This window comes from Pogona vitticeps, chromosome 5 (assembly GCF_051106095.1).
Source record: "Pogona vitticeps strain Pit_001003342236 chromosome 5, PviZW2.1, whole genome shotgun sequence".
In the NCBI taxonomy this organism is placed as follows: Eukaryota; Metazoa; Chordata; class Lepidosauria; order Squamata; family Agamidae; genus Pogona; species Pogona vitticeps.
The window spans coordinates 43,673,003-43,696,658 of record NC_135787.1 but is presented as its reverse complement, the minus strand read 5'-3'; the positions used below and the strand labels follow the sequence as shown (position 1 = coordinate 43,696,658).

Genomic DNA, 23,656 nt, shown 5'->3' with positions numbered 1-23,656 from the left:
GTGCTCACCCCCGTTTCCAAGCCATAGAGCCAGCGTTTGTCCGAAGACAATCTTCCGTGGTCACATGGCCAGTGCGACTTAGACACGGAACGCTGTTACCTTCCCACCAAAGTGATCCCTATTTATCTACTTGCATTTGCATGCTTTCGAACCGCTAGGTTGGCAGGAGCTGGGACAAGCGACGGGCGCTCACTCCGTCGCGTGGATTCGATCTTATGACTGCTTGGTCTTCTGACCCTGCAGCACAGGCTTCTGTGGTTTAGCCCACAGCGCCACCACGTCCCTATAACCTACTTGAAAAACTTGTTAAGAAGACAAAAATCATGACTACAGAAGAACTATGCAACTTTAGCATTGATAAAGAAGAAATTGAAATAGTTAGATATTTTGTATACTTTCGTTTGATCCTCAATCCAAAGGGAGAACTGTAGCCAAGAAATCAGAAGACTGAGAAAAAGGGCAGTTGAGGACAGGACATTTTAAAGATAGTTAATTCATAGCGTCGCCATAGGTCAGAGGTCACTTGATAGCACAAAACAGCAACAAACCTAGCAGGATGCCTGATGAACAGTTTATTTGGACTTTCATAACCAGGGTGCTTGACAGGAAAGGCCCTTTACCTCATCATCGGCCATTTAACCTAAAAGACTGGGGGATCTGTAGAAGGTTCCCAAAGAAGACCTTAAAAATTGGACAGGTTCGTTTAAGAATGCACAGTCACTTAAATAACTGGTCGCAAGGTTAAAAGTTCAAAAAGAAGTACTATCTGAATTGTGCACAGAAACAAGCAAAGTTATGTACTTAGATTGTGGAGATGGGTTCAGAATTTGCAGCAGGTTTTCTCCCTGCTAGAGTACAATTTCCAGAACACTATGAAAGCATGTTTTCGTAGGTTTTGCCATGAAAGCATTCATGTGAAGTGATATGTACAAAATTACACTGGAAATTATTCATGTTTCCAAATTAGTCACATTAGCTTCTGAATATTTGGGATGCAGTTAAGCCAGCTCACATCTCATTGATTTTATTAAGGTGCTTTTGAAGCAAATGTAGATAGATTATAGCTTTAGGGGGCTTAATTATAGTGTTCTGTTGAAACATGGATAGTTCTGGTGTTAAAATTTTAATTTGCCATTGTTGCCATACATGTTAAAGTTTTTCTTAAGCATTGCCTTTAATGTAAAACAAGCAACTCCTCTGCTATTTCTTCTTCATTTTCATAGAAAACTTAGTTTAATTAGTGAGAAAGTCAAAAGGATTGGACCTCACCTAGAAATCTTTGAAGCTTTTAATCAATTCCGAAAGATACCCACAAAAGATCATGCTGTTTCTGCTGCCACTTGCATTCAAAGAATTGTCAGAGGCTGGCTTGATCGTACCAGATTGAACAGATTAAGGATGAAGGTAATGTATAGGAATGTGAGTAACATGTAGCAGTAAGGCGTGTGATGCTTAGATTCTCTACGAAAGGAGCATTTGTTTCTTAAGCATGGAACATGGATGAGTCTTGTGCACTATTATTTGTCCAGCAAATTGGAAAGGATCTGATTTGAAGGGTGGGTACTGCTTCTATGGAATTTTTTTTACCATTCCTCTGTTTATCTAAAACACATTCTTCAGGCGCAGAAAATTGTCACTCCCTAATCAAAAACTCAGTTGAAGATTCTGAAGTACTCTACCACTGTGCCATGAGGCTCTGTGAACCATATCAGCTAGAAGGAAGGGTTATGTGTAATGTACAGTTTGCCTTTAGGGTCTTGTAGCCTTTTAATTATTAGAACAGATGTTTCTGTGTAATATCCTTACAGTCACACAACTCTAGTTGAACTCTCCTGAATGTGTGTGTGTGATTCTACTTTTCTGATCAAATCTAACATTTGTACCTTGCTCTGTTTTTGTTTTCAATTGATATATGGCGTACTTACAGTAATTTGGACTGATCCTTCATTTGCCACATCACTTTTTTTTCAGTTGTGATGTTGTGCTTGATTGCAAGGGATGTGTCTTTTTTCACCACATGGAATGTTTTCTTATGATGTGTATTGTTTTTCCTCCTCTTATGCTTTCTTCAGCCCTCCCTTACAAATCTTTAAAGTAAATTAAAATAAAATATATCTATAATTACAGGCTAAGAACCATGGACCAACTTTGCTAGCTGTAGTAAGAGAATACCGTAAAATGATGTATCGTATTAAACGCCGATGTGGAATCATGGACCCAACAACACCATTAATATTTGACCAACTGGAAGATTGGCTTGATCAGAAAACAGGTAGGAATTACTGATATTTTTCATATTTCTGGAATCACCACTCATTTTTGAATTTCCTGTCAGCCAGTGTGAAGCCAGCAGGGAGTTCTGTTCTTCATTGCCCAATGGGAAGCCAGTGGGGGTGGGAATCGCCAGCAATCATCTCCCTGTTGCTCCAGGCTCCCAGCTACAGCATGTGAGTGCGACCATGCCAACTCCATTTTTTTTGCCACCTTGAGCTGCCCACAATCCACCAGTCCACCAGCAATGGGTGATGCCCAGGCGAGACTGTGTGGAAAAGAGAATTATGATGTTAAATGAATTTTAAGAATGCCTGCTCTAAGGTCTGGTTCAATGGAGATTATTCAGACCTTGTATGAGCTGACCTGACCTTTGCAAGTAAAAGACAGAAAGCAGTTACTGAAAGTTGGAGAGTGCAGGACATAGAAAGTCATGGTAGGTAAGTAAGGAGAAAAAAGGGAACTCATAAACACAGTAAGGAAATGTTCCAGCAAGGTGACTGCAAGTGGAAGATCCAGGTCACAACACTAGAAAGTCCAGATCAATGTGTCAATTGGAAAGACCCATTTCAGAAAGGAAAAGTGGAAGTACTCAAAGTGCCTTATTAAAAAAGTGTTTGTTTCTTTATGTCTTGCCTTTGTCTCTGGGACTGTATTGACCCAGGTATTCTGTGCTGTTGCATGCATGCTCTTATATTAAATGAAATGATCCTGTAATAAAATGAAATATCTGTGAAGAACAGTCTTTGTTTTTTATTATTACCATAAAAATATTATTGACAACTGGGTACCCATTTTCTTCGGAAACTCTTGTAATGATACTAGTTTCCTCGTAATTTTTTTTCCTTTGTATAACTTGTTTTCTATTACTGGTAACATACTAATATGGTTATTGTTGTTGCAATGATAGACTTCATAATTTTACAAAATTGTGGACTAAACATTTTGTAGAAAATCCAATATTTATGGAAATTCTCATGCAATAAAAAACTAATCTTAAACATAATCTAACCTATTTTTTTTTAAATTTCTTAGTTTATGAAACCATGTTTACAAAAAGAGAATACTTGAAAGAGATGGACAAAAATGAACTGCCTAAATTTTTCAGGGATTGTGGCTGTTTCCCCTCTGCAAAAGAATTAAATAATACTATGGAACTTGTTTTAGAAGGTAAGAAATTTTGAGGTTTCTTTTGTTCAGATGCAATAGAGAAAACTGTTCTTCAGCAAACAAAGATTATGCTATTGGGCAATTTACGAGAGCCATTGGAAATTGTGCACACACATCCTTCCAGTAGAAAGCTTGTTAATCATAGTGAATGGTGATAAATGTGTAAAGATTTTCTCTTTTTATATCTGTAGAGATCCCTACTTTTTACGTTGATACTTATATCTCACTCTTCAATACCAATATCAGGGCAGATTACATAGTCATGGAATAGAAAAGCAATTTAAACATATACAATAAGCATATGAGCAATTATTCAAAACTTTAAAATCTGCAGAGTAATTTGGATGACAAGGATCTTGGAACCATTCCAAATGCTTGCCTTGATTTCCACCAACAAAGGAAAACTGTCAGACATTTTTTTCTTGCTAGGGGTGGTCAAGACATTTGCTGATTTATCTATCTTGTCCCTGTCGCGTTCCCCCAGTGTCTCCTGTTTGTTTTCCCTCAAACACAGGTCCACCTTTGGACACGATGTACTGTTTTCTCCCTTTACACGCTGCCACCAGTGGATCTTTATCCACACTGTACCAAATATGTTTCTTAGACCCCTGCTGCCAACTATAACAGGTTTGTTTATTGTTTGACTGGTAAATCACAGAAGTAAAGTCTTAAATGTTCTTTTATTGTTCAGTCATTAAACTTGGATAGTATTACACGTTTGCTTGTTTGTATTCATTCACCTTAATCACTGTAACAATATCTTATGACTGTCTGTCTATTTTCTTTTACTGTACTTTTATCTCTTATCTATTCTCTAACACACACCAACTTTCCAATCTCTGTCTCAACACTTCAAAATCCTTCTCTCTAACTGTCCTCAGTCTCCAACTGTTCTTTTGACTCCACCCCTCCTGTCCTGCCATAGGCTCCTGCCCTAGAGCTCCATATGACGGACAGGCTTGACTTGGGCATTCCGCCACAGTCCCCTTCTCATAAAACTGAACTGATGGTTCTACTAAGGAATAGCTTTTATACCGTTTAGTGTGTGACAGGGCACCTATTAGTCTTAAGTCTGGAACGTCCAAGGTTGTTTTCTTTCAAACAGTTGTACAGATGGTTAAAGCATGCTTTATTTATACATTTGTCAGCTAAGAATACATGAAATGCTATGCTAGCATATGTAGCTTGTTTATTTCCAAGGACAAAACACAGTGATGGTTATGACCTTTAAAGAGCAATATGGTTCGGTACATATGGTGTGAGTGGACCTGATCTGTCTCTGTGAGCAGAACCTGTTGGGGCATGTACTCCTAGGAAGTAAAACTAAAGAGGAAATATTATAGTCCTCCTTGAAAAAGATAGGAAGTTGGAAAATGGGGACGGGGATAGGATCATGAATGCTGGTTCTGCCCCAAATGTGTGTAGTTAGGTCTGCCTCTTAGTCCTCTGTGAACCAGCAAGGTGTGAATGGATTTTCTACCTGTCTTGAACTGAACACAAGTAAAAAAGTCACATTATCTGAGCTTCCCAGATGTCTGTTGTGTTGTGTATTCAGTAAAACGTAAGTAGACCTCTCATTCATACCTATAGAATTTACTTCATTGTGTAGGATGAAGGGGATGAAGGCGTATGACCAGGCACCTTCACAAGTTTTTCTGAACATATGGAAAACCTTTTAGCCCATAAACCTCCTCACCCATTAAGATAGTATTCTGTCTATATGACAGATATGATTGGCTATAAGACAAAACTGGACTTTTTGAATGATAGCCCCTATGCTAGAGAACTGTCCCTCATGTTCCTTGAGAATATCCTGTTTTACAACAGCTTTAGCTTGAAGATTTTTTAATGACTTTTCTTTTTCTGCTGTTTGTTGCTGCAGTTCTCTTTCTTGTTGGTATGTCTGATTTACACTTCATAAACCCACTATTTCAAATTTGGACTTTTGCACATATGTTTTTATCATTTACATCCCTTTGAAAGTTGTTTTATTGGGAAAGTGTAAACATTTAGATACAGGGCCAACAAAGTAATGTTACCTTGGCTAAATAACTTAATTTTTTTTCACTGAAATCCATGAAATAATACGGTGAAACCCAATTATATTCGGAATTATTCAGAAATAAATACGTTTTAGTATTTATGCATCCCTGCACTTCCATAACCAACTACACCAGAGCACAAGATGCCGGCCACAGGGACTGGCGAAACGTTAGGACGAACAACCTTCAGAATGCAGCCAAAGACCCCCAAAACCCACAACAACCATTAGATCCTGGCCGTGAAAGCCTTTGCAAATATATTTATGCATAGGTTAAAATATTATTTTTGGTTATATTAAAAATATGCTTTTCAGCTATATCACCTCATAACTGTCAGAAGCAGAGATGGCTTCTTAAAAAACAGCACCCAAGGGCAAAAAGTGCCTCTATAATGGACTAGGCTTTCTTCCCCCTACGATATTATTGCTCAAAAGAATCAATTAGATTAAAAAAAACATCAACAAGAAACAGTTGTGCAAAATAAATAATTTCAAGTGGTTTGCCATTCCTTTTGGACATACTATACAATTTCATTTATTTAAAAATCTCAAGGCAGCTTGCAAATAAAATCTCTCTGTATGTGTGTTTGTGGGGATCAGCTGTGGCTTTTAAGGCCACTGGAGGAGCTAAAATTTCAATTTCCTGCAACCTTAGTTGGCTTGCACCAAAATCTGTATGCGGTGATTACACAATCTGTAACACAATCTGTGTTAAGAATTATTTAATGCTAGGTAGCTTTCTGGATATCTCTTTAAAACAGCCAATGTTCCCTGAAATTCACTTACCTTACCTGACGTCTGTTACATTTCAACCTGATTCCTGGTCCCACAATGGTAATGGTAATTGTAGCATCCCAAAGGTTTTTAGTATTCATCAGATATTTGATTTGCATTTTCTAATAAGGCTTTTGAAATGCAGGAGCAGGAAACCTGTCTTCTACCATGATTCCTACTACTGTCTCTTTTATTAACATGGTGAATTATTTTTTCTAAAATAATTAAAATCTGTAATTGAATACACGGCAATAATTTTGGAAAATTAGCTTAATTATTCCACAAGTTCTATTAGGAAACACTGCATCTTTAATTGTAATGGAAGGGGTCGCTTTTTAAAAGCCCACTTGCATTTCATTTTATTTTTGCTATAATACAACAAAATCCTGTTGATGAGCAGAATTGTCTAATGGATACAGCAGAGATTGCATACCTGGGAGACCTGAGATCAAGTTGTCTCCATCTTTCCCAGTATAATCTCACTTATCTTTATATAGACTCCCAATGTCTCCTAGCAAGCTGCAACTGTCAGATTGCAGCTTCTGTTTTCAAACATTACCTGGGCAAGAGAGTTACTTCCCTGCAGTGGTAGAAGAGAGGCAAACAGTGTGGTTACATTATGAAAACAAATCAATAGCTAGATCAGAGTGTTTTTAAATCGGGTGAAGTCAGGTGGTAGCTACATGGTATTTAGGCATTCGGGGTGTGCATCCTCTCGAGAAAAGTTGTAATCAGATTTTATGCCATATTGTATATCAGTTGAAGGGGCTACATGGGCTTTTACAATAATTGCAATCAAAGCTTTGTTTTGAGCCTATCTGCCCACCCTCATGCTGGCCACTCACTGCTGCTGTTGGAGTGTTATTTTTTATACTTTTAAATTTATTTCAAACTAGCATATCACAATGGCTCCTTGCATGACATGGATGTGTGCACACAAATACAGGAGTGAGGGAATGACAACTAGTGTTGACAAGAGGAAAGGCGAGAGAAATTAACAAGCCCAGCACCTTCTACACTTGTGAGGGAGGGAAGACTTTCCATATCCCTATATCAGACAGAGGCTCTTCACTAGGGACACACAGAGAGAGGGAGAGAGAGAGAGGCAGGGGGAAGCAAGGCTTGCAAAGGAGGGACCACTCCCCCCTTGTGCTGGCTGCCATTTTTTTTTAAATTTCAAACTATGACAGACAGCCATGTCAGACAGAGGCTTCTTACCAGGAACACATGAACACACATGGAAATGAGGCTTGCGAAGGAGGGAAACACCTATGCACACACCCATGCACACCAGTGAGTGGCAAACCTCTAGGCACAATTTACACTGATAAATGTTCATGCATGCCAAAATGATTCAAAATAAATCAATGTGACATCAAGTTAAAATAAATGACTTTCAGGTGGAAAAGCAAAATACCTCACTTCTGATCAAAATAACAGAATTCCCTGTCAAAACAATCTGCATTTCCACATGTGTCATGTAGTCACCTTTTAAAAAAAATGATTTAATACAGGCTAAACCCAATGCAAATATGTTTTTTTTGCCTATTGTAACTATGCTGAAAGTATATTTAACTACTATGAAACTGGCTTAGAGGTGGGAGCTGCATCCTCAAGAAGAGTAACAGATAGGGGGTATACTGTAAATCTTTGTTTCTTCCTCACAGGAAATGTTGAGTTACTGCACTAACCTTTGCACACTGCTGAGGCTGGTACAGAATTTCCTGGTCTTCTGACAGAGTTCTTGCATTGACCAGAACAATGCTTAGCATAAAATGGTTGGATTTTTTACAAAATCGCCCAAATTTAAGACAATTGCTGCTTTTAAAATACCGCCACCAAAGGGGAAAAAAAGACAGGACAGGACAGAAAAGGACAGGACAATATGTTGTGGCATCTTCAAGACTAAGATATTGACTATTGTTGGTGCTCCTTTTGACCAACATTATGAGGCAAATTATGTGTCTGAGTATCTCAGCCTGGGTGGAGTGGCAAAAGCATTCAGATTCCAAGTGATTCCCCTCTTTCTGTAGTGAGGGATGCTGGGGAGCTATGTGTGTTGATGCATTCTTCCTCACTAGAAGCCTCAGACAGTATTTGGGCCAATTGTTCCCTTGGTATTTAATGTATCAAATCTAAGATGACAGGGCTTGACGTCGCGACGAGACAGCAGCAGGAGGACAGAGCTCTGTCCCCTGGGCTGAATTCTGACCCGTTTTGGGACACCGCAAGGTGTCGGAACCACCCTGGAGGGGTGGTGAACTGGGGGAGAAAGCCTGTTGATCACGGGGGGCGGCGGCCACCCCAGTTTGATCCAGGAAACTCCCTAATCAGCCAATGGGCAGAAATAAGCAGCTTCAGCGAGCTTCCAAGTCGCTGGCAGCCGTCTGAGAGAAGCAAGGAACAGCACCTGGCATCGCTGTTTTTCCATCGGGTGAGAATTCTTTTGCAACTAATGCCTACGTACCCCTATATATGGAAAAAAAGAATTGCTATCTTATCTCAGTAACTTTTTAAAGCGGCAGAAAATCTGGTGAGAGGGATAGCTGAAGAAAGTAACTTTTTAAATTACACTTTAAGAATATTTACAACCTGGCGTTATAAGCTTAAGAGACCTTCTTCAAATTAAGTGTGGACATTGTTTTGTCTATCTAAAGTGTTTGGAATGATTCCCAGAAGAGGTGGCCTTGGACATTCTGTTGTTGCTTAAGGCTGAAAAACTGTTTATCTCCTCGTGAGCTTCTCTTTGCATTTGGCCGGAATTAACCCTAAAGTGGACTTTTCAAAAACTGTTCCTTGGGTCGAATTTGGTTCAACTCTACATAGCCAAAGCGGAACTCCTGAAATGACTCTGGAAATTTGGAATATCTGTTTATAAGCACCTAGGCAGCAGAAACAGAATGGCACAACAAGGACAATTTTGGAATGGAGTAAAATTTAGGCTTCAACAAATATTAACGATCGTGACATCTCATTATGAAGAGGCAAAATTATCCAATCAACATCAGAAGGACTATAGTCCACAAGCAACTGAAAACAACAAGGAAGGAAATGGGAGTATCACAGATGATGTATGCAAAACTAAGCAGCAGCTTGAGAAAGTTAATCTAAGAGAAACATCAGTCTTGGACCAGAGGAGAGTACCAAGGGAAGACAAAGGGGAAAAAACAGCAAAATTAACCAAAAACAGCCTGGAAGACTCATTGAAGATAGACCAAGTACAAAAAATGGACATAAATCAGATCTACAAAATGGTTTTAGAGGACATGAAAGATGACAGCACGTTTAGAGATATAGCAGGGAATGAAAAAAGAGGAACCAGAGAGGGAATTACCTAGAAAGATGAAAAAAGGGAAAACAAGGAAGGGCCCCTTAATATTGGAAACATGTTTATATTTATCATTTGGATCTGTAAAAGGGTATATTCTATATATTAAAAGGAGAACTAAATTGAAATAAGGGAGCCCGAATCAGGGTAAAGATGTAATATGGTGACTTTTTATTTTAGGCAAACTAAACTAGATATAAAGCTGGGTCATGGATCTGAACCACTTTCAATAAGAATGTTATTAGAAGATCTTGAGAACTTTATATAATATGAGAGTAATATTATGATAGTAGCTATACTATATACTAAAATCTGTATATGAATGGTTTGAAAGAAGGTCGGAATTTGGGGGGGATAATCGAGAAGACACTGAGATGTAAAAAACAAATAATTGTAAGCAAGTATGTAACACGATGTCTGATAAGCACAAACAATGTAGATAGATTGGAAAATTAATAAAAAATGTTTTAAAAAAATCTAAGATGACAGTAAAAGGTTTCCCGTTTGTCACCACAGACCTATATCATCTGCCTGGGCTTGGTGAAGCCAAAGGATAAGGCACTATGATAGGACTAGCTGTTCTGCTCAGTTCAAGACATGACTAGATAGATTCACTGATCCAGGTGTCTTGCCTAAATAAACAAGAACTAGGAATTTAGCAAGCCTTGTTTAAATCCTTGGTCATGATATACCTGAAGAACAGCTTCTTCCAGCTGCTTGCAAAGATCTCTCTTTTTCACCCAGCTGTAAGGGACAGATAGACATAGAAAGAAACAGAGAGGCAGACAGAAGATTACCTTGACCAAACTGTATGTTACACATAGCTCTTTGTAACATCATTAGAAGGTAATCCATTAGTGTTCTAGAAGTGCAATTCAGGCAGGCCCTCATTGCTTTGCAATTATATTTGCAGACAAAACCTGCACTTACTTCCTGTTATCCAACCACAGAACAAAGAGCCTTGTGGTGCAGTGGTTAAAACGCTGTACTGCAGCTAAAACTGTGCTCACGACCTGGGGTTCAAATCCCAGGTAGCCATCTCAAGGTTGACTCAGCCTTCTATCCTTCCGAGGTCGGTAAAATGAGTACCCAGCTTGCTGGGGGGGGGCAATGTGTAGCCTGTATAATTAAAATTGTAAACCGCCCAGAGAGTGCTTGTAGCGCTATGGGGCGGTATATAAGTCCAAAAAAAAAAAAGTATGTAGATTTGCAAACTAGGAGATGCTTCAAAAGATTTTTTTAGTACTTAAGGAATTCCCTCTCACAGACTACATAATTTTTACTTTTTTCCCTTCCATTCTCTTAAGGGACAAACTGTGCAAATTCCTTCTCTGTATGTTAGACTATATCCATTTCCATTCAGAGATTGCCTATAACTCTTCATGAGTACAGTTACAGAGGCAGGTAAATGAAGCTCTTAACTTTATTTTTCAAAGGGAAAAAAGGGCCAAGATATAAATCCCAAGATATAGAATTTTGTGCTTGAAATTCCTTCTAACTTAGTGAATCTCCTAAGCATATAATAGTAGGTAGATAATTTAAATGATGAAAATTGAAGCCTCTCTTCCTGGGCAGGAGCCAGAGCTTGAGTCATCCTTTCTGTTTTTGACAGGACACCTATACCTCTAGCAGCAACCTGACATGTAAAACTTTAGCCAGTGTAACACTTGAAGGCATGGAAGTACACCAATAGGGAAAGCATGACATGTTAAACATGCAGTGAAGCATTGCTTGTGCAGTGTGGAACAATAGTGGTCTGGCTCCCAGAGGTTAGTGTCTTGTAATAACCAGCAGTCCTGGATGATATGTGTACCTGGTGGACCCTTAATACCAAACAGGGCTTGGAAAAAAAATCCTTTTCTTAATTACTGTGGCTTGATTACTGTTGTGATTTGCCTTGTCTCACCCCTGAAATTCCAGTGACACTGGAATGTCATATGCACATTTTGATGGGACTCGTGTAGGCGAGAGGGATAAGGGGGATAAGCATTCACACAGAGTTGTTCCTTGCTGTTTCACAATAAGTGAAAAAAAAATCTAAATGAAAGAAGTAGAAATATAGTCTTCTGATACATACATACTATATCCAGAAATTCATATATTTATATTTATCCACCTACCTAGTTATAATCTATCCCCTAACAATCTAGGAATGAAATCTGGTTAAATACCTCTAAGCACCTCTACAGTGCTGGGTTCTGACAGCAGGGGATTGTGTGTATATTGAGCATAGAATGACACTGTGATAAAGACTGACCTCTTACATCTTCTGTCAGGGTATTGTCAACAAGAAAATTCTCTGTAACCTGAATCCGCCTACATCTACTTAGCACTTTCTCAGCTTATGACAGAGGAAAAACATGTTTAACTAAAAGACGGCAGCATAAAGGAATGTTGTGATTTTAACTTTTTCTTAACATAATGTAAAATGAGGTGTCAGTGGTCTTGAAGCAGGAAGTCTAGTATCCTAATCCAGTCAACTTGCTCCTGATATTGCCATGGCAACTTCCAAGGACAAGGCATGGCTGGGCTGATCTTTGCACAAAGCCTGAAGTTATAGTGTATCATTTCAGCCTCTGGAGTTCAAGTAGACCTTTGGAAACTACTTTTCTTTTTAAAATGTAATTAGGTACAATCATAATTCCAAGGCCCAAAATGACAATTTGTTGTAGTTACAGTTTATGTTTCTAAAAAGTTAATATGTCAAGACACTTTCTTTTGGCATGGCCAACAACATCTGTTTTAGCCGTAGTGCCCTGGGTCCAAGAAGCCTTCAAAACCAGGCACTTTTAAAAGAGATGGCTCTATTTGAAGTTGACTTCAGGAAGCAACCGGGTGATGGTCATGTTTGTGCTTCTGCTGTTCTGGTGGCAAGTAGAGGGAGTCTTCTCTGCCATCTCTTCGCTCTCCTAGTCTATGGCTAAAGAAGATGTGGAAATGCTGGTGCCGCCTCTTATGGCAGGAACATGAAATTGTTTTCACATCCTCCCCAGTGCAAGATGGTTTCTAGGCTGGGATGGTGGGTCCATTTACTTACTATGCATCTAACTAATAGGTGATAACTGTGGTATGAAATGACATGGTGGTGTTTTGTTTCCTGTTTGAAGTAGTATGAGAGTTTGTGCCACCCTTGAATGTCATGCAATTATATTTTTGCTATTGAAATCTATTGCAAGTAACTTGTTACTTGTGAATTCTAGAATTAGACGACCTCAGGAGTCAATAGGGTTTAACTGGACCTTCAGCTTCTGTTTCATACTCGGAGCTCTTTAGCCTGAGTAGCTTGGTGCTGAGCTTTAGGTTGAGCTGCTCCACAATTTCTCCAAAAATAAGTCTGTCTTGGTACAAGCTGGGTTACTGATCCACTGGGAGGCACTGGCCTTTCTGTATTTTCATCTTTTGTTATTTGGAATAAAACAAGAAATGAAAGACTTGGGAGGCAGGGAACCCTTAACAATGAAGAATGTGAGTTTGGCAGACACCAGCAGCATTCAATTTCCTATAAGGACCACAAGGCTAAATCATGATTAAGGATTTGAAATCTCTCAGTCCCAATTATTTTGCATTTTCTTCTGTGTTGTTAGACTTCTCTGTTTTTTCTCTAACTCAAAAATTTTGCTCCATTTTTCCTGATGAGCATGACTTTTTGTTGACTTTACCTTTTGTTGTTGTTTACACATAGTGGGGGGAATAAAAGAAATAAGATAAATGATATTATTCAATTGAAAGAAAACAAAACCAGGAAACTGGTAGATGTAGTGAACTAGAAAATAATAGACATGCATTATGATGAAAGATAGTGAATCCATAGATTAAAACTGGCCAGAGAAAAGATTGCTGTTGTTTAGTCATTAAATCGTGTCTGAGTCTTCATGACCCCATGGACCAGAGCACACCAGGCCCTCCTGTCTTCTACTGCCTCTCGGAGTTGGGTCAAATTCATGTTGGTAGCTTCGATGACACTGTCCAACCATCTCGTCCTCTGTCGTCCCCTTCTCTTGCCCTCAACTTTCCCAACATCAGGGTCTTTTCCAGGGAGTTTTCTCTTCTCATGAGATGACCAAAGTATTGGAGCCTCAGCTTCAGGATCTGACATTCCAGTGAGCTCTCAGGCTTAATTTCCTTCAGAATGGATAAGTTTGTTCTCCTTGCAGTTCAGGGGACTCTCAAGAGCCTCCTCCAGCACCACAATTCAAAAGCATAAATTCTTTGGCGGTCAGCTTTCTTTATGGTCCAGCTCTCACTTCCGTACATCACTACAGGAAAAACCATAGCTTTGACTATTCGGACTTTTGTTGGCAAGGTGATGTCTCTGCTTTTTAAGATGCTGTCAAGGTTTGTCATCACTTTCCTCCCAAGAAGCAGGCCTCCTTTAATTTTGTGGCTGCTGTCACCATCTGCAGTGATCACGGAGCCCAAGAAAGTAAAATCTGTCACTGCCTCCATATCTTCCCCTTCAATTTGCCAGGAGGTGATGGGACCAGTGTCCATGATTTTAGTTTTTTTAATGTTGAGCTTCAGACAATTTTTGGTGCTGTCCTCTTTCACACTCATTAAGAGGTTCTTTAATTCCTCCTCACTTTCTGCCATCAGAGTGGTATCATCTGCATATCGGAGGTTGTTGATATTTCTTCTGGCAGTCTTTATTCCAGCTAGGGATTCCTCCAGTCCAGCCTTTCACATTATGTATTCTGCATATACGTTAAATAGGCAGGGAGACAATATACAGCCGTGTTGTACTCCTTTCCCAATTTTGAACCAATCAGTTGTTCCGTATCCAGTTCTAACTGTTGCTTCCTGTCCCACATATAGATTTCTCAGGAGGTAGATAAGGTGGTCAGGCACTTCCATTTCTTTAAGAACTTGCTATAGTTTGTTGTGGTTGACACAGTCAAAGGCTTTTGCATTGTCAATGAAGCAGAAGGAGATGTTTTTCTGGAACTCTCTGGCTTTCTCCATAATCCAGCGCATGTTAGCAATTTGGTCTCTAGTTCCTCTGCCCCTTCAGAATCCAGCTTGTACTTCTGGGAGTTCTCTGTCCACATATTGGTGAAACCTGTCTTGTAGGATTTTGAGCATAACCTTGCTAGTGTGTGAAATGAGTGCAATTGTACGGTAGTTGGAGCATTCTTTGGCACTGCCCTTCTTTGGAATTGGGATGTGGACTGATCTTTTCCAATCCTCTGGCCACTGTTGAGTTTTCCAAACTTGCTGGCATATTGAATGTAGCACCTTAACAGCATCATCTTTTAAGATTTTAAATAGTTCAACTGGAATGCCATCACCTCCACTGGCCTTGTTGTTAGCCAAGCTTTCTAAGGCCCACTTGACTTCATTCTCCAGGATGTCTGGCTCAGGATGTCAGCAACCACACTATTTGGGTTGTCTGGGACATCCAGATTTTTGTGGTATAATTCCTCTGTGTATTCTTGCTACCTCTTCTTGATGTCTTCTGCTTCTGTTAGTTTCTGCCATTTTTGTGCTTTATCATGTCCATCTTTGCACAAAATGTTCCTTTAATATCTCCAATTTTTTTCAACAGATATCTGGTTTTCCCCTTTCTATTATTTTCCTCTTTTTCTTTGCATTGTTCATTTAAGAAGGCCCTCTTGTCTCTCCTTGCTATTCTTTCGAAGTCTGCATTCCATTTTCTCCCTTGCATTTTGTTTCCCTTTTCTGTTCTGCTATTTGGACAGCCACTTTGCTTTCTTGCATTTCCTTTTCTTTGGGATGGATTTTTTTGCTGCCTCCTGTACAATGTTACCAGCCTCCATCCATAGTTCTTCAGGCACTCTGTCACCAAACTACTTCCTTAAATCTGTTCTTCTTCGGTTAAAGCTTGAGTTTTGCTATAAGAAGCTGACGATCAGAGCCACAATCAGCTCCAGCTCTTGTTTTTGCTGACTTCTCCATCTTTGGCTGCAGAGAATATAATCAGTCTGATTTCGGTATTGCCCATCCGGTGATGTCCATGTGTAGAGTCGCCTCTTGTTTGAAAGGAGTGTTTGTGATGACCAGCTTGTTTTCTTGACGAAACTCTGTTAGCCTTTGATCTGCTTCGTTTTGAACTCCAAAGCCAAACTTACCTGTTGTTCCTTTTATCTCTTGACTCCCTACTTTAGCATTCCAGTCCCTTATAATGAGAAGAACATCTTTCTTTGGTGTCAGTTTTAGAAGGTGTTGTAAGTCTTCATAGAATTGGTCAATTTCAGCCTCTTCAGCATCTGTGGTTGGTGCATAAACTTGGATTATTGTGATGTTGAAAGGTCTGCCTTGGATTCAGATTGAAATCATTCTATCATTGTTGAGCTTATATCCCAGTACATCTTTTCCCACTCTTTTGTTGACTATGAGGTCTACTCCATTTGTTCTATGGGATTCTTTCCCACAGTAGTAGATATGATAATCGTCTGAATTGATTTCGCCCATTCCTGTCCATTTTAGTTCACTGACACCCAGGATGTCAATGTTTATTCTTGCCATCTCCTGTTTGACCACATCCAGCTTCCCAAGGTTCATAGATCTTACATTCCAGATTCCTATGCAGTATTTTTCTTTGCAGCATCAGACGTTCCTTTCACTTCCAGGCACGTCCACAGCTGAGCATCCTTTTGGCTTTGGCCCAACCACTTCATTAGCTCTGGAACTACTTGTAGTTGTCTTCCGCTCTTCCTCTTTAATGTTGGATGAACTCTCCACTATGACCTGTCCATCTTGGTTGTCCATGCGTGGCATAGCCCATAATTTCTCTCAATTACTCAAGCCTCTTCGCCACGACAAGGCAGCAATCCATGAAGGGGACATTTTACCTAACATATGCATTTTCTCCATTAACTAAAGTGTGTTTGCACAATCATTTTTTCAGTGATGGATGTTTTTTTCAGTGATGCTCATTTTAGCTCTTCAAATTTTAAAAATGTAATGCACTCTTTTATAGCAAATTTGCTTCTCAGAGTGAGACTATACCTGCATTCTATACCTGTTCTTGTATCTGTATACTACAGCCTCACTCTTATGTCTGAGGAAGTGGACTTGATCTGTGAAGGTAAAGGTAAATGTTCCTCTTGACATTTAGTCATTTTTGTCCAACTCTAGGGGGTGGTGCTCATCCCTGTTCCCAACCCGTAGAGCCAGCATTTGTCCGAAGACAGTTTCCGTTGTCATGTGGCCAGTGTGACTTAGACCTGGAACGCTGTTTACCTTCCCACCGAGGTAGTCCCGATTTATCTACTCACATTTGCATGCTTTTGAACTGCTAGGTTGGCGAGAAGCTGGGACAGAGCGACGGAGCTCACTCCGTCGCATGGATTTAATCTTATGACTGCTGGTCTTTGGACCATGCAGCACAAGGCTTATGCGGTTTTGCACGCAGCACCACCACAAAAGCTCACATTAAAATATAGTAGAATTTTAAAGTGCCACTATGTTTTCTCTCTTTTTGTTTTTTTGTGTTTTTTCTGATGAGAAGAAATGGAGTGGCTTTAACAAAGAGGCAAGATGTAACACAGGCAGTGTGCTACCTCCAGTGGTGCCAGTAGCATCCAAGTCTCCTGGCAATAGGTCTATGCACTCCAGGTTGTGAGAATGACTGAGAACTGACATTACTGCAACCAAGGAACTGGGAGAAAAGGGAACATTGTCCTTAACTCCGGCTGGGAGCTTCCTGGAGGGTTGAGTTCCCTGCATTAATCCTCCAGGGAATGTCCTTTCAAAAGGGAACAATGGGTTTCTGGTCAGTAAGTCCTGTTAAACTCAGTAGGTCTTATTTCTGAGTAGGCATGTATAGGATTGCACTGTAAATAACCCTGTGCCACTTTGAAACAAATGTGTATTGACTACATATAATAATGCTATTTGTTGACAATACCGGCAACAGAATGCTGACCATATTGTAGAGAAGGAACATTTTAGGATACATCCTTCCACTTTACCACTGTGAAATAGGTCTTATAAGTGTGAACATTACTGCAGACAGACATTCTGGGCAAGATCCTTCCCTTCTCCTTGTTATTTTAAAGGCTACACACCTTACGCCCAACTCAGAGAACTGTTATAGGCATATCTGAATAAAGATTTTGCTGTGGAGATGCTACCATTTGTTTTTCTGCAGCATGCGTTTCTGTATATCTGCTTGACATGGAAGAGCAAATAAAGTGGAGCTGCCCTGAGGAGAGATTGAAGCAGGCAGGGAGAGGCCAAATAGTCAAAAGAGGATGGCAGTCTGTGCTTGGAGTTAGGGAGAAATCCCAAATGTGGGTGGACAGGCAGTAGAGCAAGGATCCAGTGTGTGCCTGTACTTCCAGCATCAAATTCTGTTCCCATGTGTGGATGCCAATATGGGGACTGTATATTTAACAACAGCAACAACAATAAGCCCCAAACCAAACAAAACAGAATGACTGAGGACAACACCATAGTGTGGATAATCCCTAAAAAAATGAAGCCCAAGTTCACAAAATAATTCACAGTTTTGACTTCTCAAAAATTCTTCATTAAAAAGTGTGGCAAGGAAAGCAAAGAAGAAAACGTCAAAGGAGGAATGTTTATTTTGTTTTACCTTCTGCCTGGCAGAGAGTTCTAGATTTTAATCTTTCTAGACTAAACAATAATATAGTTTTGAATATTTCAGAATAAGTACACTTAATCATGCATGTGAGTTTGGGTTCACAGCAGCACCTGCTGGTTGGTGAGACACATCACACACTCATAAGTTGTGGGAAAAATAAATTTATAGACGAACTTAGTGGTGCAGAGAAAGTGTGAGGAAACAGAAAGAAAATGGACTCCTGTGCCATGGGGGCACATTATGGAGAAATTTGAATGAGAATTGTGATGTAGCTCTTATTTGTCTCTCTGTGCTTGTATGTATAGATGTTTGTGTATTTGTGTATGTATGAAAGGTTATACTCTGTTATAAAGTAAGTGTGAATAGATTGTGAGGTGTGTGAGAATGAGTGTGTGTTATGCAGGAATGGATAAGTCCTCATTAACTAGTTACCCTCTGTAATATTTTAGAGGGAATGCAATGTCTTAATGCTACCATGGTAACAGAATTTAAAAAGCCCTGTCTACTTTGGTGTGGCACAACGTGCCCAAGAAGTGTGCACCCTGACATAAAGAAGAACTGCATTTCTGGGATGCCTATATTAAAACCAGCCACATAGAGAGACCCAACACAGTTGTGTACAACAACTGATAGACACCGTAGAGAGGTGACAGGTGGGTGACACGTGGTGTCTGTGGGCTGTATGTTGCTCAACCCAGGTAGAAGGTTGGGCAGCACACAACCTGAACTACGCTGCAGTCCTAAGGGGTGAAAACACTGTAGAAGAGGTCAGTGGTCTAATATGGGCCAGATCCTTTATCTGTGATGCTTGCTGAGAGTCCTGGAATTCATCATCATCTCTTGGCCAGAGATCAAAGCAAAAGAAATAACGCAAGTTAGTTTTTTGGGTACCAGTAAGGCAACACAGTTTAAATTTTATTTAAAATTAAACTATTCATTAACTGTGTTCTCAAAGGCTTTCACGGCCAGGATCCAATGGTTGTTGTAGGTTTTTCAGACTGTCTGGCCTTTAACTGCTTCATGGCACTTTATCACACTGAAGAAAGACTGGAGGAGCAGTGCTGATGTTTGAGTAATTTCCCAAGAAGTAGCTGTGTTAGTCTGTCTTAACATGATGGCAGAATAAAAATTTTAAAAAGAAAAAAAGTGCTACAATATCTTGCATTTCTTCTTTCTTTCTTTCTTTCTTTCTTTCTTTCTTTCTTTCTTTCTTTCTTTCTTTCTTTCTTTCTTTCTTTCTTTCTTTTGCTAAGTGCTAGACTACCTATTATCTGTGCTTTCTTTTGTCTAGAATCTTCTGTGAGATTAAAACTGCATGTTGAACTCAGAGGATGATTCTATATATCATTTCACTTTGTTGAGGCTGCATTATATTTACATGGAACTTGCAAACTAATTGAATAGGTCATTTCATTCATTGTTACTGAAAGAGACCCAAAGCTAACACAGCCTTGAAAACAGCTTAGTCGTTACAGGAGGTTAAATTCAAATGCTGGAGCACGTCTGCCACCCACTGTAGCCAAAGCAATGAATCAGAAATTTGCTAAAAGAGGGTTAAGAGCTAAAACAGCTGGATATTGAATGTGTGTCAGGAGGGAAAGGTTGAGACGGCTTGAATCCTATTTTCTAATGTATTTCTGTACTGGTAGGAAGCCTACTGGATGAGAAGGAAATAACATATTATGAAATACTAAAACTGCTCTGTGGCGTCTTTTAAAGGAAAATATACTTTTGGCTTTTTCGATTCAAAGAAAAATCGATCTACTGCTGAGTTTGTATGGAGCAATTCATACTTTCTTTTATAATGTCAGATTAAAAAGTGCCTTCTTCTTTCTGGAAATGTTTACAGTAGTGATAGAGATACTGAGAAGAACCAGATATGGACTTTGTAGGGACTTCTGAGCTATTCTGCAGCTAAAGACACCTGAGAGAACGGTGAAGTAATGGGTTAGAGACATGGGTATGCATCATTCAAGACCAATGATGTCCAAACCATTTGTCAGCATATAGATTTATATGAGGATAAAGCTATCTGTTCAACAGCAGTAAGACAGAATCTGAAAGAGTAAGAAGTGGACAAACAAATAAGTTTTTCCTGATTGGATAAGCCCCATTCAGGAGTTTGAATTCCCAGTTTTCCCGACATAGAAGGGAGTGCCTAGCCTACTCTCTCCTCACTTACTTGCTGTAATATCTGAGAAGTCTGCAAAAATATGTTCCAGGATACTGGGGTAGGGGGACAGAAGGCAGTTGACTTGGGTCTTACCTGTGACAGATGGCTCATACAGGATGGGGCACATATGAACATTGGCACTGCTGCAATGTTGTCAACCCTTTTCTTTAAAATCCCACTAACTTGAGCTTTGTAAACCTATGGGATGGGAGGGAGACCCAAAATGAGCTCTTCCCATAGTGGTAGTGCCCTTTTGACATGGCAGCATGAGCAAAATCATTGTATCCCTGGTCAGTGGTCAGGGTAGCAACCTAGCCTCAGCCGAGCCATAGCCAGACTTAGAAACAAAACAAAACTATATTTATATTCCAAGATCTTTCTCAGAAGGAACCCAAGACTAGACCATTTTTTTGTCAAAACCATGCTATGGTACGAAAGGATACAGAAGGCTTAGTGAGAGTGTACCATATGATATGCAAATTTCTTGCTTATTTGAGTAAAAATGTTTTACTCATTCTTAGTTACTTCAGAACACCAATTTCCCAATGGATGGGAATGGAGGACTGTGTAGCTGCTGGAGTGCATGAAGAAAGAGTGGGTGATGAGGACAGGTACCTGTGATCCTGGCCAGTCATCACTCACGCGCACATGCCACATACCGTAGTATGACTCCACAAACAACGATTATTTTTGAGGCCACATCTCCCACAAGTTCCAACATTTTTGCCTCCGGAGACAGTTCAGGCTTAATCTGATCTAGCCCCAACTTGTTTGTCTTTCTGGCAGTCCAGGGCATCCACAAAACTCTCCTTCAGCACCACATTTCAAATAAATCTCTTTTTTTGACAACTTTCTTCACTATCCAGCTTCTTTCACACCCATACATGGTGACTGGAAATACAAGAGTGTGGATGATCTTTGTCTTGGTCTCCTATGACACCTCCTTGATTATTTTTTCCCTAATTCCTTCATTATTGCCCATCCTGTTCCTAGTCTTCTGATTTCATGGCTGCAGTCTCCCTTTGGACTAACAATTGAATCAAGGTATACAAAATCTCTATTTCAATTTCTTCATTGGCAACATTAAAACTGTGGTTCTTCTGTCGTCATGAAGGAAAAATAACATTATTCAAATTAAATGTCATTAAGAAGAGGTTCAACATTGAATATTATATTTGAAAGTTTCATCAGCATTAGTTTTTTTTGCATAGACTGGGACCTTATGAGAGAAATATATTTTCATAATCTGATATTTGGATTTGCTAACATGCAGAGTAGAAAAAAGATTGAGATAACTTTTTAAACATTCTCCATGTAATGTTTAATGTCAGTGTGCAAATAGTTTCTTCAATTTTAGTCATAAAATCTTGACATTCTAATGCCAAACTTATTTTGAATTTTTAAAAAATGCTTGAAGTTTTCATCTTAGCACAACAACATTATGTGGCTCACACATTAATTTTTATTTATCTAATATTGATGGGCTCGTTTATCTGCTTTATGTAATTGCATATGATGCAAGTATTACTTCTGCTCTGGGAACCTCCCCTCTGTATGTCCCACCTCATGCTGGTTGTGAACTGCTGATGCAATCATATGAGATGCTGGGAGGGACACCAGAGCAGGGGAATGTTTTATGTAGCTTCCCTTATGCTCTTAAAAGGCTAAAGCAAAGCGTGCTGCTTACATACCACCCCACAGTGCTTAGAGCACTTTCTGGGCGGTTTACAATCTCGTTATGCAGACTACACATTGTTACCTTCTCTGGCAAGCTGGGCACTCAATTTACCAACCTTGGAAGAATGGAAGGCTGAGTGAACCTCCAGCTGGCTACCTGGGATTGGTCCTGGGTTATCAGCAGGGTTTTTGCTGCATTACTACTGTTTAACCACTGTGCTACAAGGTACAAGCTTATACAGAATGTAGCTGCTTCACAAAGTAGTCTCAAACTTTCTGTAGAAATGGCTAAATGAATAATTGTACATAAAATATTGCTGATCAATTATTTGATTCCATATGTAAGAGAGAAATGTTTCACACTGAAAGAATGTCTGCAATCCTGTGCAACATTAGACATTTTTTAGATGACAGTTGGTAATGAAAGATATGAATTGGATCTAAAAGAATTCAATTTTCTTTTAGTTTCACTAAAATCAGTGACACTTAAGTTACTCATGTCATAGATTGGAATGGGACTACTGTAATATGGAACAAGCCCATAAAAGTGTTTGTCAGATTCAAGCTATTAAGGCTACCATGATATCCAAAATCCAAAGTATGAGAAGGGGTTTTGTTTGTTTGCTTCTTACTTGCTAATCTTTTGGAAGTATGGAGGAGAATGTGGTAGAAATTCCTCAAACTAGTCTCTTCCAAGTCCATTTTATGGGTGTGGATAAAAATTCCCTTTCTGTTCAGTACCCTCCTGGTAGGTAATTAACATTTCTGTTAAGTTCTAATTATAGTTCTTGTATCTCAGCCATTATGCTAATAGTGTTATTCCGCAGAATGTGAGATTGCATTCATTATCACTGGTGAGTTAAACCTTTATTAAAGAAAAATTCCCTCAGGTCCCATTCTGGAGTTAAGTAATTATTCATTTGGTTTTATCCGTGCAATTAGCTTATATACTGTTGCGCTTATTATTCAGCTTCTATACCTCCCTGAACAAGATTAATCCACCATGGTAAATAAATGCCTAACAGCTCCCAATGTGTTGCTTTTGAAGTACTTTATTATGTAATGAAATAAGGAATTGCAGTGTGCCCGTGCAACATCCTACTTCTCAGCACACTCAAAGACAAGAAATAATAGTTCCATAGGGCATCTTAGGCTTCAGTTAAGCTGTTGAAAAGAAGTAGGATCCCACCATCAGGTCAGAACCATGGTGAGTCAAACTGTTAAGCTGCATTTCCTATCGCGTAGGCCACATTATGTTGCCTTCAGTTGCTGCTTGTAGGGAGCTCTGAGGCATACAATGTGGGATGCATGCTGGTTAATTTGGAAGCAGAAGTGACATAGAAAGATCTAAATTCTTGCTTCAAGTGTCTCTTTGTTTTAGGGGCAATTCTACTACTGTCTCTTCCCCTTCAGGACAGAAATTCCACTACTTTCTCCTTGCCTGAAAGGAAGTGCGATGCTGTTTTCCCTGCCTCTTGATTCCCCCCCTTACTCTAATTACATGTATCCTTTCCACATGCCATTTTAAAAAAATCTTCTTTTTCTGCCTATTTAATCAGAATATAATTAAGTATATGAGTAGGGGAAAGGAGGTGGTAGCAATTAGGCAAGACTTATTTAAATTTTGAGTTCTTAACTCTATAACCCCCCCCCCAT

The 23,656-nt window shown here is 39.4% G+C and overlaps 1 protein-coding gene across 1 annotated transcript in view; it reads left to right on the top strand.

Annotated features, from left to right (window-relative positions):
• Positions 1 to 23,656, top strand: part of IQCM (IQ motif containing M) — a 124,425-nt gene that overhangs the window by 54,642 nt on the left and 46,127 nt on the right. The window contains exons 7-9 of the mRNA XM_078394764.1: positions 1,224 to 1,404; positions 2,128 to 2,272; positions 3,307 to 3,441. Of these exons, the coding sequence (XP_078250890.1) occupies positions 1,224 to 1,404; positions 2,128 to 2,272; positions 3,307 to 3,441 (461 nt within the window). The remainder of the gene's footprint in view (positions 1 to 1,223; positions 1,405 to 2,127; positions 2,273 to 3,306; positions 3,442 to 23,656) is intronic.